Source organism: Neolamprologus multifasciatus, chromosome 14 (assembly GCF_963576455.1).
Source record: "Neolamprologus multifasciatus chromosome 14, fNeoMul1.2, whole genome shotgun sequence".
In the NCBI taxonomy this organism is placed as follows: domain Eukaryota; kingdom Metazoa; phylum Chordata; class Actinopteri; order Cichliformes; family Cichlidae; genus Neolamprologus; species Neolamprologus multifasciatus.
Genome location: NC_140452.1, coordinates 32,230,125 through 32,245,850, shown reverse-complemented (window position 1 = coordinate 32,245,850; position 15,726 = coordinate 32,230,125). Strand labels below are relative to the sequence as shown.

General features: G+C 43.4%; 1 protein-coding gene across 4 annotated transcripts; it reads right to left on the bottom strand.

Annotated features, from left to right (window-relative positions):
* Positions 1-135: 135 nt before the first annotated feature.
* Positions 136-15,541, bottom strand: sidt2 (SID1 transmembrane family, member 2). 4 transcript variants are annotated; one of them, XM_085184514.1, is made up of 27 exons: positions 15,148-15,540; positions 14,707-14,977; positions 14,493-14,614; positions 12,807-12,971; positions 12,643-12,688; positions 9,518-9,619; positions 9,188-9,271; positions 8,931-9,096; positions 8,694-8,787; positions 7,744-7,802; positions 7,495-7,521; positions 6,708-6,746; positions 6,550-6,627; positions 5,862-5,977; positions 3,753-3,826; positions 3,493-3,559; positions 3,320-3,393; positions 3,113-3,236; positions 2,865-2,982; positions 2,415-2,551; positions 2,191-2,299; positions 1,857-1,933; positions 1,625-1,671; positions 1,431-1,536; positions 1,220-1,330; positions 1,019-1,132; positions 136-912 (listed from the first exon to the last, which is right to left on the bottom strand). In XM_085184514.1, exons 2-27 carry the CDS (start codon positions 14,950-14,952, stop codon positions 850-852), a joined length of 2,565 nt encoding a protein of 854 aa, XP_085040640.1. In that variant the 5' UTR covers positions 14,953-14,977; positions 15,148-15,540; the 3' UTR covers positions 136-849. The 4 variants fall into 4 exon arrangements, with proteins under 4 accessions (XP_085040640.1, XP_085040643.1, XP_085040642.1 ...); XM_085184517.1 differs by lacking the exon at positions 15,148-15,540 and adding an exon at positions 6,341-6,403 and having other exon boundaries at positions 14,707-14,997; XM_085184516.1 differs by lacking the exon at positions 1,220-1,330 and having other exon boundaries at positions 15,148-15,541.
* Positions 15,542-15,726: the final 185 nt, after the last annotated feature.

The following is a 15,726-nucleotide window of genomic DNA, read 5'->3' as shown; positions in this document are numbered from 1 at the left end:
TTGGACTCAGTGATTAAGCCAGGTTACTTCTGAATGGCTGCTCCTCTCAAACAGAAGATCCAAACAGCAGGTGGGTGGAGCTGTTGTGCCCAAGATGATCTTATCAAAGCCAGGTATTAGAAAAATAGACCACAATTCAGAAAAGACCTTTATTGAGTATCCTTTCACTGCAATGCCTGACAATAAAATCCATTTTTTGTAGAGTGCAAAAATACCTTTAAGAGTCACACTTAAGGGCAGTTACAAGTAAATACAATCATGTCTTCATGGATATTCCCTCAAGGAGGAGGACGGATAGCTTGCAGATCTGACCAATCAGAACACAGTATTGTGACTACTATGATTAGAACATTGAAGGCCACTGAGACTGGACAGGATTCATCTTCCCACAATTATTTTTGAAAACACGCACGCACGCACACACCTGTACAAACACACACAGCATATAAACAGGCTACAAACAGTAAGTAAAATACATTGCTGACTTCCAGGCCAAATGTAATGCAGACAATATAAAATAAATTAAAATGGACGAGTTTCGTGTCAAGTGAGAATGCACACCGTTAATCGTCAGCAGTAAACGGTGCTCACAACAGTTACATCGATGATGGCAGCGAGAGGACGAAACACTTCAGCATCGCTCGACGACGTTCCAGCTTTTATTGGCACATTAGTGTCCACGCAGGTAGAGGGAGGGGCCTGTTGCTCCTCCCCGACTCTCCACGAGGCAGAGAGGTGCTCATCGACAGCCCAGAAACAGGCTACTGGCTGTGCTTTTTGAAAAAGATGGAGGGGATGCAAACAGACAGGGCGATAAGGCAGAGAGAAAGAGCAGAGCTCTTCGCAAATCTAGAAGACGTAGATTTTGTCTCTCTGGACGGTGTCGAGGTCGTCGTCCATGGTCAGGAGGACCTGAGGGGGAGCAGAGGTAATATTGGATATTAAGGTTTTAACGCCTCATTCTAAACCAATTGCATATCCTGCATGTTTAAACAAACTTAAACACGATTCATAATACCAGGAAGGATCCAAACATGGCGATGGAGGACAGGAAATGCCAAATGTCGTGGTCGTCAAAGAACGATAGCAGGATGCAGTCCCTGTTGTGCTCACGAGACTCAGCCGGAGTTTTCTGTGCCACAGGAGAGAAACAAGTAATCCAAGTGTCTTTTCACATGAGCCCAAATCTCATAGGTGTGCGTGTTTGTGTGTGGCTAACCTGCCAGGTGCTGAGACCCTGGAAGAAGAAATACAGCGCAAAGCCCCACACGACCGCCGTGAAGAGAATACACACCAGTGCCAGACACTTGATTCGCTCACCGCTCCGCAGCTGAGCACAAACAGAAAACTGTAAGCTCCAAAGGTCCCAAACATGTCTGCTACTTTCTCCTGGTGCTTCTCACATGTGCAGAGTTACTAAACACACAAACCTTCATGATGATGTAAAAGGCAAAGTAGAGCAACAGGTTACAGATGGCGATGGCCAACAGGTACGAGGCAAAGTCGTTGGGTTTCTGTATGAGGCCATAGGCAGCCCTGCAGAGAGATAGCGAGATCCACATCACCTGCCTCCTCCGCACTCTGCTGATTTAAATGAGCTGGAAACACAGTTTGTTTTACTCACAGAGACCAGTTGACTATGTTCCCCATCACAAGCAGAACCATGCGGTCCTGAAAGACATACACCGGCGGAAAAACGATTAAAAAGCAGGTCATCAGGACTCACCGATGCCTTTTATTGCTCTCTGCAACCACCGGTCGTTAAGATAAGATAACAATTGAGTTGCCAGGTAAAAGCAGAAGGACCTGCTACCTTATGCAATAAACTGATACTGGATTTTCTGGCCGTTACTCACAATGTACATCGGCCCGCTGCACTGCCTGATGCAGTCTGTGTAGATGACGTAAACTATCCTACGCATGATCCCAGCGTCTGATACATGAACACACAGAGAGGAAGGAGAGAGAACAACAAGGATTATAAGCTGCTTTATTTTATTAGAATATCCCAATAAGTGGATTTAAATGTTAGTTACTCTGATTTGCTAGCTTATGTGAGACACACGCTCACACGACAGCCATAATATAATCCTGGACTACTTTAGTTGCAGTCAGTTATTAGTCTAAAGTGACTCATTTTAAGCCAATAAAGCCCACTGGACTGAGTTTGCTTTCTTTCTGTGATCTTACTGAGCCTCCATCGACCCATATAGTAGAGCTGTGTGCTGAGCAGCAGCGTGGCCAGAATGTGGATCACAGAGAAAACAATCCAGAAGGCTGTGTTGTCTCTCCCAAATACCTGAGAGGGGGAAAAAAAGCACAGCACAATGATTATTAAGAAATCCGTGTTTTTAGAACATAAAGCATAACTCAGGTTTTGTATTGTGTGTGTGTGCGTGTGTGTGTGCGCTTACCACTCCCAGCACAGAAAAGAAGATGACAGCGGCGAGGCAAGCGTAAGCGGTGTAAGCGCTCGCGTTGATGTCTGGGTGTCTCTTCTGATAGAGCTTCAGCATACACAGTCCAGCAATCATGTACATGAAGGAGGTGTCTGCAGGGAGAACAACTCAAATGTACCGCATGCAACTTGAACTTTTTTCAGCCCAGGACTCAAAAGTAAACCAGACAGAGAGACAAAAATAATGCATTCACAAATTTTACTGCCAGCAGAAACTCAAGAAACTGGCTGAAGCAGTAAAAATGTAACTGCACAAAGAACTGATGCAGACTAAAGTCAGGAAACTTCATCTTCCTTTGAAGTGACAGCTGCTTAAAGCCAAAACTCTCTTCAGACTACTGATCCTGACAAAGGTAAAAACAACTGTAACCATGTCGAGTCTGAGTAAGGACACAATCGTTCTTACCAAACTGGAAGTTGGTGTAGTTGGGACAGACGTGGTAGCAGGCACTGAGCAAACCCTCCATCATCAGAGCAGTTCCCATGGCATAGAAGAGGCCAAAGTGCTTTGGGATACCGCACTCCTGAAGGAGGAAGAGACAACCTGATAACTAAACTACCGCTGTCAATCATCATCATCATCATCATCTAAATCTTTAAAAACACATCTTCATGACATATGACTACACGTTTGTCAGTGTGCGTGTGCCTCACCAGCGCGTTGACGTCATGCCGCTCCAGAGCGCGATTGTGGGCGAGGTCTCTCTTGAGGACGATGAGGAGAAAGAGGAGCCCCAGCATCACGTAACCAAGGTTACTGAGGATGTTGTTGAAAGCGCTGTGTGGAATTAGTTCATCGTTACTTTACGCGGGTTAGCTGATGACGTTGGACATGTTAACACACTGTGCTCGACTGCAAACCTTAGAGCTCCGAGCGGGTGGGCGCACAGGAAGTTGTAGTAGCAGATGTCCTGGTTTCCTGTAGCATTGACAACCTGTGGAGAACAGAGATGCACACGTCGTATTAGCGAGCTGACGGCTTATCGGAATATTTTTTAAAAAAGTGTCGCCATGCTTTATAAAATCATTGTTACCGTTTGATAGGTGATGACCAGCTGGACGACTGGCAGGGCGTAAAACACGGCAATCGTAGCAATGTTCCTGAAGAGGGTACAATTATTACTTTCAGCCACTCACAACCATCAGATCTGCAGCACTTCATTAATAATCAGTAATTTTTTTAATGTTTCATATAATGTCAAAACTATGGCTTGGTTAATTCACTGTGAATTGATTTGGCTTCAATATAAAAGAATATCATGTTTCTTATCATGGGTGCAACAAGAGAACTCACCAGAAGTAGATTTGGTACTTCTTGCTGAGGATCCTCTTGTCTTTGCGGGCCAAGTCAGCCACGTACAGAAATTTCTGTAAGAGGAAGAAGAGGACTTTATTACTTTGATTACTTTATTAAAATCTGGATGAAGAAAGCATTAACCTCGCCTAATTAATGTGCTACGATTTTGTCTTTTATTAAACACCACCATTTCTTTTTTTAATTTTCTCAGTTTATAAATTTTCAAACTCTTTACTGCTGACAAGTTTTTTTAAATTTGTGACTCTGGTTTAGAGGTTTAATATAACGAAGGAACACATTATTAAATTGTCTCTGTTCACTTGTTTCATTTGAGCTCAGTATGAGAATATCTGCTGCCCTGCTCTTCGTTTTACACTGTGTGTGCGCGTGTGTGTGAGCTCAGAGCTGGCATTTATAGAAGGGAATGTTGCTTGATGGTTTTGCTAAACCAGAAAGATCATGAGAAAATTTTGTCATTGGTCAGTGAGAAAAATACTTATGAGCCCCTAAAACGAGACCCAGGAAGTGCTTACAGGAAGACGGTGATAGATTGTCTGAAGCAGTTAGAACAAGACAAGGCTACTGACCGGACCTCATACCACAGGCTGTACCCAGGAGAAGCTACACCAAGTCTGTGTGGTTTACTGAAGACACATAAACAGGAGGTAGCTCTAAGACCAATTGTCTGTATGATCAACTCGGTCACCTGTGACATCTCAAAGTTTCTGGCTTCGACCCTCAACCCATTGGTAGGCAGCTCTGAACACCACATCCAGAACAGATTGGATTTTGTTGAGAAGGTGAGAGATGTCATTATGGAGGCAGATGAAACAATGGTCTTTGTACAATGTTACATCTGTCTTTACTGAAGCAGTGGAGGTCGTTTGTAAGATATTATAGGATGGTTCACTACCAAGTCACTGGTTCAAGTACGTGGGTGACATCTGGGGTTTGACTCTCATCATCCACTGGAGCATAAACTCTGTGTCATCAGGACGCTACAACACAGCGCAAACACCATCCCCACAAACACAGTGGCCAGGGAAGCAAAAGAACATCATACCAAGAAGGCCCTGAGTAAATGTGGTTATCCCAACTGGACATTTGTCAAAGCTGGGAAGGCACCTAAAGAAAGCTCCAGCCGATCCAGGAGAGAAGGACAACTGCTGCTTAAGCGAAAACCCTTAAGGATCCGTACGTGTCAAGAGTATTGGAACAGTTGAGACGCATTTACTATAAACACCACATCTCTGTAGCTTTCAAACCCCAAAACACACTGCGCCAAAAGTTGGTCCACACCAAGGAGCGGGTCCCTCGGGACAAACGGAGTAATGTAGCATACGCTGTTAAGTGCCAGGAGGATTGCCGTGATTTATACATCGGGGAAACCAAACAACCTCTGGCGAAGCAGATGGCACAACACAGGAGAGCTAACTCGTCAGGCCAGGGCTCTGCAGTCTATTTACACCTACAGGCCAGTGGACACTCTTTCAATGATGAGGACACAATGGTTTACTGATCATAAACCATTGATCAGTGGCTGTTGATTTGTGAATGACAAATTGCATATTAATGATCAAGAAACTGACCTCACAGCCCATTGTTCATTCAGTGGGGCTGGTTTCAGTCATTGTGCATAGGTACTGTTTATAAGGTTGGGGAAACCGAAGAAGTCACATGGATGAGTGACAATACATTTCTCCCACTAAAAACGCCAGATGATCCAGATGATCCAGATGATCCAGATGAACAGAACCAAGTTTTTAGGATGCTGCTCGAGTTTTAAAGACCCGGCTGGGGTTTAAACTCTCAGAGATCTAGCAAAACTTGGCAAATATTTGGCACAAATGGAAATGGGAATGTTTGTTATCAAAGAAAAACAAGTTATGCCTCCAGTTTCCAGTTTGGCTCACCATCTCCACAGATGAATCCAGCAATCTGTTAGTGACCAAACAGATCAGATGGACGTTTTTGTTCTAGCACCCCGAGGTACTAGAGGTGAGGACTACTTTGCACATTCACAGATCTTTTTTATTCTAAATAAGCCAGATGTGCAGAGAGCCACATCTGTGCCATTCTGAGGCAGGAAAAATGATTTTCACGTACCTTTGTGCGAACAATGTTCTTGTCGGAGTGTATGTCATCCAGTGTGTCATAGTCATCCTCCTCAATGGAGCTCAAAGACTCCTGCCTGCTTCGTGCGACACTTTCCAACGATCGCTCTGATTGGAGGAGGGAAGAGCAAAAGAGAGTCATTCTGTCTAGTGGAGGCACAACGTGAGCAGGCAGACCGACGACTGGATTTAAGGGAATTGCAGGCTGATGCAAAAAGGTGATCCAACACATCGCACCTTTCAAAAATGATCTTCAATTTTCAAAATGATTAAATAGATGACCAGAATGATTTTTTTTTTTTTGGTCAGATGATCTTTGCGCTGATGAGATCACCGTCGCTGTTCATTTGAGTGCCATCAGTGGAGAGAAGTGGCCACTTTCCCGGCCTCTTAACTCCACTGATATTTGATTGAGATGGTGGCTGATTGGTTTGGGGTGCTGATTCGGCTAGTTATATGGTAGCGTGTCACCGATGCGGATGGCTAGGTAGTGAAGGTGATTGAGGATTGGTCGACGTTTGAAAGGCTCCTGTCCTAATGAACAAAGACACACAGAAAACCAGTGAGGGCGTGGAGCTGCTAAGAATCCATGTGCAAGCCGCTCTGCAGAGCGACATTAGAGTGGGCCAAAAAACAAGAAAGAGGGAAAAAAGGACGTGTGAGTCTCTCTTTGCTCATACCCATGTATCCATAGTTGTTGTCAGTTGAAGTGGCGCTGTCGGTAATGGCCTCTGAACTCATTGTGCTGCCGTTGTCAGCTGAGGAGGAGATGACTCTTCGTTCATTGCCAATCAAACAATGACGTCACAAAGACTAAATTTTTTTTTTAAATACTCACCAAATGAGCCATATTCATTTGGTGAGGCTGGAGTTTTTCCTGTAAAGACACAAACTTTCAAAAATCTAAGAAAGGATACATGCTCCCAAATGCTCACATGCACAAACAAGCGGCACTACGATCAACGTTTAGTTAGTATCCTAACACTGCACAATGATCACTGTGTTAGTCAGGAAAACGGGGAGGTGAGGCGGACGTAAACACATGAAGGAATCCAGTGAAAAAATGGAATTCCTTAAATTCTTTTCTGGCTGGGGGCAAAAAAAAGTTATTAATCTCCAAAAGTGTGAAAGCTGAGAAATGAGATGCAGTGAAGAAGATTATTTCAAAACTAGTAAAATCAAACAGTGGCAGCAAATACTGCAGTGGATAGATACAGATACACACTGGGAGGCAGCCAGCAGCCGAAAAAAGCACATCAGCAGCGCTTGCATTCATCTTAGCGCCTTCATGCTTTTAACGGGAGTGCTGCTGAAAATATGCTCACGTGTTTCTTTAGCTCAAAGCCATAAAGCTGTGAGGACTACAAAAGGATAACACTGTTACAAACACAGACAAAAGAAGCTAACAAAGACCCATGTGAGTGCATATCTGTATCTCTGTAAAGCCAGAAAAGCCTCAGAACAGAGCCACGTTTATGTCCATAAAGCCCTGCAGCCGAAAACGTCTCTTTCTCTTCTTTGTAGGGTAAAGTATGGAAGCTACTGCATGCAGAGCATCTGCAGACAAGCAACACAGACTGAGAGAGGGCAGCGAGTGCACAAGGGGAGTAACTGTGTCTGTATACCGTCGCTGTTCTTCCCGAGCAGAGAGGCTGAATGGCAGGAGGGAGAGAAAGATACACGTTCAGTACAGGCTTAAAAATTCAGCTCTGAGATAAAAGAGTGGCAAACAGCTGTGGGACTGCATGATCAGTCCAGTTTAGGATCACATTTACTCTGGTATTTAATTAACAGAACAGAACAAGCTTGCTGGTTTGTGGTCAGTGCACACTGCTCCTAATGGGCCGGTCCATCAGAGCTAGTTGCTGGGTTACCTGTCTCAGCAGGCGACATGTCGGCAGGATTCAGAAACATATTTCTCCTCTTGTTCAGTCTGCAGAAACAGAGAGGGGGAAAAATGCAAATGAACACAATTTGTATTCAGTGCAGTGTCATTCCTGCAGTGCAGATCTATTCTGACAATATGACGTCCGACCTCGTGGGTTGAAACGTGGGCTGGAGAGGGACTTATTGATGTACAGGAGGTTGGAAATTAGTTGTTGTTTTTCCAACCAAAGTGCAAAACTTTCTGTCATTTTCAGGCAGCTACAAGTTGCTGTCTGCCTGCGTCTTTTTGTTGCGGTGCAGACTTGCAAAGACGGTTGTTTTGTTGCCACCCTGGCTTTTCTATTCTGTCTGTTTTGGGTGAAGACTTTGGTTAAAAGTTGCATCTTCCTCACAGGGTTTTGCAGATGTGTACAACATAATTGCTGATTCACTGCTCTGCTTTCACTTCAGTGAAATTCAACAGCCAAAAAAAATAAATACATGACAGCTAACGGTTAAGCCATTTCTGACGTTTACTGTTCAGCTCTTTTCAATTAATCAGCTATTCCTTCTGCCCACCTGCAGCTTTTTAAAAAACTCCTGCATAAGCTGTTGAGTTTTGAGGTCTGTTTGGAAGGGCACACCCTAAAGCACGTGCTTCCTTCTACTTCCAGAAAAAAAGGGAGATGCAATAAAAACAGAAAAAAGATGCAGGCCGGATATTTCCTACAGGTGTGAAATCAGTTTGTTAAGATTATATGCATATGCTTTACTTTTCTGGGTTTTGAGTATAACATAATCAAGCTTCATGCAATAGTGGAAGACAAAGATGCAGAGATGGCTTTTCTAAGTGAAGAACATTCCAACACGACCTCCACAACTGGAAACTCTTTTGTACAAGTAGCAGATAAACAAAGCAAATGATGACTTTGCTGCAGAGGCCATTTCAAAACCTTACCGTGCACGCTCTAGACAGACACAGAGCAAGGTCAGGAGGTAGAATGAGAAGAAGATCCCCAAACAGAACAGCATTCCCATCACGTACGCCTCCACTGCGCGGGAGGACATATTAACTGTAAGCTAATTTGCATAGTAAGACACAACATTCTGTATCTGCTGCCAAAAAAAAGAAATCTCTGCTTCTTTTAGCACATGCTAGCCCTCAGCGTTTCACATATTTAGCCATGTGACTTACAGTTGATTGCGGGTGAGACCATCACATCGAGGGCCTTGCTGCGATTGCCGGCGTCAATCAGCTGATCGGGTCTCAGAGGGTAGAAGCGCAGCGGGCCGCCGCATGCCTCGTCCTCCGTTTTTACCACCAACACCACGTAGAAACTGTTGCTGGGGAAATCTTTCCTCTAGATAAAGGCAGAAACACCTACATTCAAATCTACACAAGGATTTATCGCAACCGGTTCCAATAAGCTCTGAATTTCTGCGGGACACTACCTGCACGGTGATGGCACCTTTTTTTGTCATAGTCTGGTACATCCCAATGAAGGCCACGTTGTTGTCAAGGTCGTAAATGGGGCACTGAATGGAGACAGTGAGAGAGGGAGAAAAAAAACTGAATTAGATGTGAAAAAAGAAAGATTCAGATGGATCGTTTCAGAAGTAAATAAGAAAACATTTTTGAACAGCAAGAAATCAGCTGTGGTATCCACTGTGATGCCCTCATGTGGTCTCAGAGTGCTACTGCACGCTGACCACTGAGGCTGAGGGAGGGGCCTCTTGAGGGCTGCTGCAGCACAGCTGAATGTGTGCTCTGGATAACTGTACCTGGATGTCCTGGATGGACATGACAGAACAGGGGAAAGTCATGTCCGAGTTGACCTTGACGATCACAGTATCCACCCCGTCTTGGAAGACATACTTGAAATACTGAGAAAAAAGGAGAGGAAGAGGACAACAGTCAGTGAGGCAGTTTTCAGAAAGATCGACTTGAGGATGGCGTTTTAATTGCTGACAGCACAATAAACCATTAAACCAATACGTCACCCCACGGGCCATTTGCACAATTTGATAAGTGATATGTTACTGAGAGCCTCTCACTCCAGGTTCTCAAAAGGTTTTATCCTGTTTAGTTGGAGCCCTCGACTGCAGAGCACCTCACGCATACAAATGAGCTGACCTGATAGCTTACAAGCAAAGACTGGGAGAACAAAGCAAAGCTGATGCAGAAAGCAGACTGTCTTAAAAGAGGTCAGAGACTGACAACTTCTTCATCAAGTGTCAAAAGAAAGTCATGGAATCATTTGCCACAAGCTGATCTCCGTTTTCAAATAACATACAGTCGTGTGAAAAGTAAGGTTTTCACAGGATTGGCAGTTTTGAGCCTAACTCAGTGCACCCATACTGCTGCTATGGGAATGAAGAGTAAGGAGGAGCCAGGTGCTGATAATCAAACACACTTGATTGATCGGTCATCAGCAAGTGTGAGCACCTCTGCAAAAGCAGAAGTTTTAGCAATTTGGTGCTTCGGAGCATTCATAGGTAAGTTAACAATATGTCACCATCTTCTCAGGAGTGGAAATGCCAGCAAATTCACACCAAGGTCAGACCGTGCAAAGCTTAAAGAAACTGCAAAAAACCCAACAGCGACATCTCAGACGCTACAAGCCGCAGTTAAATGTTAAAGTTCATAACAGGACAATTAGAAAAAACTCAAACTGGAACAATGTCCTTTGAACAGATGAGACTAAAGTGTAGATGCTTATCCATAACGCACAGCACCACGTTTGGCGCTAACCAAGCTTATCAGAACAAACATCTCAGAACAACCCCGAAGCACGGTGGTGGAGGGGCCATGGGTTGGGTTTGTTTTGCAACCACAGGACCTGGGCTCCATGCAGTCATTGAGTTGACCACAAACCCCTCTGTTTACAAAAGTATTCGTGATTCAAATGTCAGGATACCAGTGTGAGAGCTAAAGCTTGGTCCAAACTGGGTCACGCAATAGGACAACAACCCCAATCATAGCAGCAAATCTAGAACAGAATAAACAGCTAAAAAAGAAAACAAACAAGGTGTTGCAATGTCCAGACCTCAACCTGACTGAAAATGTGAAGGAACCTGGAGAGAGCTCTGCATAAATCAGCAACAAAATCACTCCATGACAATACTGATAAAGTCATACAGAAAAGAATTACTTCAAGTTATTGCTGCCAAAGGCCAACTGTAAGCTACTGAATGACAGGTTTTACTTCATTCTTTTTCATAGGACTGTATAGATGAGTATAGATCCATACAGCCACAGACAAGGAAAAGCGGCTGAAACAAAGAGGCAAGCAACTACAACAAAATATGTTCATTTTTTGGTTATTTGGTTGGTTTTCAGAGCTAAATCTCAGTAAAGGAAAGTTTTAATATTAATAGAGTCTGGAACCTTTAGAGAAACTGTGAGGTTTATTTGCAGTGGTTATTTTCTTTCTTTGCAGCCAGCATCATGCAGGAAGCCTAAGCTGTACGCCAGAGGTGAACTACATGCTCAGCAACATAGTTTGATTTTTAGAAACACATGCACATACAAAATGAAAGCATTATTTAGCTTTAACATAAGTATGTATTTGGGTTAAATAAACAACCCATGCTCCCAGCAACTGTCACATAAAGGTTTGTGAAACAGGTTGTTCTGTTTGCTGCAGTATAGACTACTCCAGTCAGACTGCATTGTTATGCCTGACTAAATGGTATAATATCTAAACATCTTTGTTGTTGACCGTCTGAAGGCGTTACGTGGCTCAAACTGGAAATGAGAAGGTTATATTCTTAAAAGGTGTCCATTAACTACACATGGATGTGAGGTAAAACTGAGTTTAAAGCCCTGCAATCCACACAAATCTACACACCCCACACATTAGGGCTGTTCGATATAACGATATATATCGGATGACGATATAAAAACGTCTATTGTTTCATTTTACGCTATCGTTTGTTTCGTGGTGTCGCAAAATAAACTGTTTACGGCAATATTTTTTCATCGTTTTGATGGACACTGTAGTGGCTATATTCATTTCTTAAAGTTCTCTCTTTCTCTCATATGTAATATAACCACACTACTGACGGACAAGCGCCTGTTTTTATGCGTTGTGGTTAGCAACAACGACGGTAACACCATCGCGTGTCCGCTTGTTTATGTTCCACATAAACCTTTCACAATAAAGCTCAAGATCCTGTTGAGACTTTTCAAAATAACCTGAATCACATGAAAGAGCAGATTATTTACGGATGAGAAGCAAAAAAGAGCCGCCAGGTGCTAAAAAATAAACCTTAGACTCAAACGTTAGAACAGGCTTTTCCCCGCAGCACGCCGTGTAATAAATACTCACAAAGAAAAACGGCGGCCGTTACAACTTATGTCTAAAAATGTATCGTTTCATGCATCAGTTAAAACACTCGACTCCAGCTACATGACACGCAGCTGGAAACACTTCACGCAAGACGAGCTGCCCGAGATTCATAGAATTTACAGAAAATGTTACATTTTTGTGATTTATATCGTTATCGACGATAGATGTCTTAACATTGGGATATGAGATTCTGGTCATATCGCACAGCCCTACCTCACATCCAAAACAAAAACCTAACACGATCCAATGAAAGTGTCATCAAAGGCCAAAAAGAAAGCAAAATTTTTGTTTAAATAATTGGAAGTGCAGAAAACAGAGCTTACTCAAGAAAAAGATTTTTTATGTAATATAAATACACAAAATCAGAAATTCCCTGCATTCATAACATCCTCTTTCACATGTATACTTTCAGCTGGCTTCCTGCAAGTTTCTTGTCATGAGTCCCTCCCCCACCCACAAACTCCCCCCATCCGTGGTGCACATTTCTCTGACTCAACACAGTTATGTAAAGAAGGAGCCTACTGTCACACAGAGCTATGGTACCAGGCAGGTTACCTGAGGTTGGGATGGTGATGCGGTGAAGCTGAATTTCTTGTTTGTTCTGTAATCAAGGTAAACAAAACGTGTCATTCAAATAACACAGGCTGATGTACAGTGCAATAAGATGGAAATTCAGGCAGGTACTGTGTTTGATTTATTACATAACAGATAACACTCACTGCAAAGTGAAACTTTCAACACGGCTCACTCTGAGCTGGTAGTTTGTACCCTGACTGGACAGGGTAGACACGTCAACAAAGAAGTACTGGGTCTCCGAGGCGGCCCGGGTTGGAGGTTGGCACAGTGTCCTGCCCACATCGTAGTAAGGGTACTTCCTCTGATAGCTGATGAAAAACAAACAAAGAAAAAAAACAACACAGGGGACAACAAAGATCAAGTTTCCCTTAACCTCTCATACATTCATTCCTTCCTTCTTGTATATTCTCTAATATTATAAGAATGAAGCAAATCAGGTGGGTTTTTTGTTTGACAGTTACACAATCTGACAAGTTGAAACATGAACGTAATTTTTCCTTTAAAAGTGGTTGAATGCAAACCTCACAATGACATTAGCTCCCCCATCTCTGCACTGGTGGTTCACAAAGGAGGAAGTGAGAGTCCAAAGTTCATTAGTGAGCTGCTAAAAACGTGGCCTGACCATGAGACCAACAAAGCAATGACTGACAGCAGGGTGATTCTGGTGTTGCAAAACCTTCCAGTGCAAGAGAGGAACACATCACAAATGGACTGTTGGGAAAATAAACTGCAGAACTAGGAACCTTTTATCGCGTTGCACACAATGAAGTAAGGTTACAGGAGCTGTGTGACTTGGAGACAATCCCAAGCACATTACAGGCAGTGGTTTTCACCGTTTCCTCCTTACAAAACTTGTCAAATGACCGTCACACTTCTAAAAAGAATTACTGATTGCAGACTGAACTGCCTCGTCACCTTTCTCCACTACATCTGCTTTTACAGCTAAACCTTGTGACTTGTAGTTATATTCGTTTACTGTCCAAGTAGCCCGACACTCCTTAAAAAGAACCTTGGAACACATGTTCAAATAAAATCTGCCTACGTGGCGTTTAGGAAGAGGACATCCTTATTAGCAGTTGCTTACATTTAATCCATCTGTAATCACAAACAATAGTGTATGTTCACAAACCTGATAAAGCTACCAGCACCAAAACAACAACAGGTTTTTAGGGTGAATGTTGATGTTTGGGGACTAAAAAAAAAAATTATTGAATGTCGATATACCGGCTGTTATTGTTTGTTTTTAATACTACTTTATGTTATCTTTGTTCTATTGAAAACAGAAAAACTTTCAGGAATATACCTCACACTATAATAATCAAAGTTGAGGAGACAGCCAGACCTCACACCATTATCTTCACAGCTGTGATGCTACATGTGGAAAGTGCAGCCTGAGCCTGAGATGACACCGTTCTTAAATTACGCCCAAGTACCTTTTTTCAGGACATCCTGAAATATGGTTATATCTGTGATAGGTCACTACATTAGTGAGGCCCAAAAAAGGCAATGCTGCGATGAGAAGCCGGGAAACATATTGTATAATTATGTCATATTTAACTACACGCCCTAATGTAAGAAGTCCCAAATGATGTGCCGAGCCCTACTAATGCACCTCTAGGCAAGCCCAAATCTGAAATGTGATATTTACTTTGGCAGCCCCACATCCCTGCTGCAGTGTAAAAATGGCACAAAGAATTGTAACTGAATATATTCGAGCTCTAAGGCCTCTCATTTTCCAAACAGGGGCATTTTCTGAAAACCTCTGCCAAGACTGCTCACATACATGTGATGTATATATGTTATGTATGTAAACGGTGGGGGGTACTCACAGGCCTCTGAGAATGAGGGGGACTTGAAAAGACAGCACGGCTTGCTTCTGTCGCACCACAAACAAGGTTGGGCTCTCCGACTTGTTGGATAACACGTCCACGGACACACGCACTCCCTCAGTCTGAAAGTCAAGAGAGGGAAAAGGAGAAAGGACTGATAATAATCTTTAAGTGGTGAAAAAACGAACCGAGAAGTCTGAGGAGGCGAACTCACCTTATTCCGAGAGATAGTGTGATTAAACGCGTAAATGGTCTGGTTTTCACTCGTAACCGTGTCATTATAGTTGGCATCAAACTCCGCATCTTTCTGGATGATGTTTTTGATCTCCCCCACCTCAATGCCGCAAGCTAACCGAATCGCACATAACCAGAGCAGGGCAGCCAATCCTGGTCGGATCCAACGGGGAGCAGGTCCACAGCTGTTTTTATGTCGTGATTTCCAGGAGCTTCTTAACACCATTTTGCCTGACACCGTCTTCCTATAACTGGGAAACGATATCTTAGGTTACTCTAGGGTGGAGAGACAACGCTATGAAAAAACTCCACCCCATTCAGCAACAATAACAAGGAAAGCAGTCAGGCTAGCTCAACTATGCCCCTTCAGACAATAACAGCAGGTGCTAAATGAAAGCTAGTGACACAGTGAAGTGTTTACATTTGCTATAAACTTGCGCTTCGTCCTGTCGGCATCCGTAACGAAGTAGACGCTGTCGGTCATGCGCCCACTGCCAAGTTTCAACACAACAAAAGCAGCGACACTCAATTCTTCTATATGAAACCCTGAAATCTGACAGCCCGCTGACTCGCCGTGTTAGCATTAGCACTGCTGGTTAGGCAGCTTCATGTTTTCAAGTCGGACTTCGGTTCTGTCGTCAAAAACAAAACCCGCACAAAAGCCTTCCTGTAAAACTGCGAACGGCTGTCACTATCGGGTTTCGTAGGACCGCTGCATTGTGCAAGAAATTTTGGTCCAGCGGGGGGAAGAGATTCAGTGTGAAAATCTGTGCCGTTAGCGCCCACCCTCCCTCCACGCTTAGACAGTAAACAAACCGACGCACGACGTCATGACGACACTTCCTGGACCCTCAGCAGTCAAATATCTGGGGACACCGATGTCTGCATGTTTGCTGTTATGTGGGGTTGGCCTTATCTGTGACTTCAAACCAGGCATAACGACAACAGCGATAATAATAATAATACAAAACTGGTAAGTATTAACCAGGTCAGTTTGAAA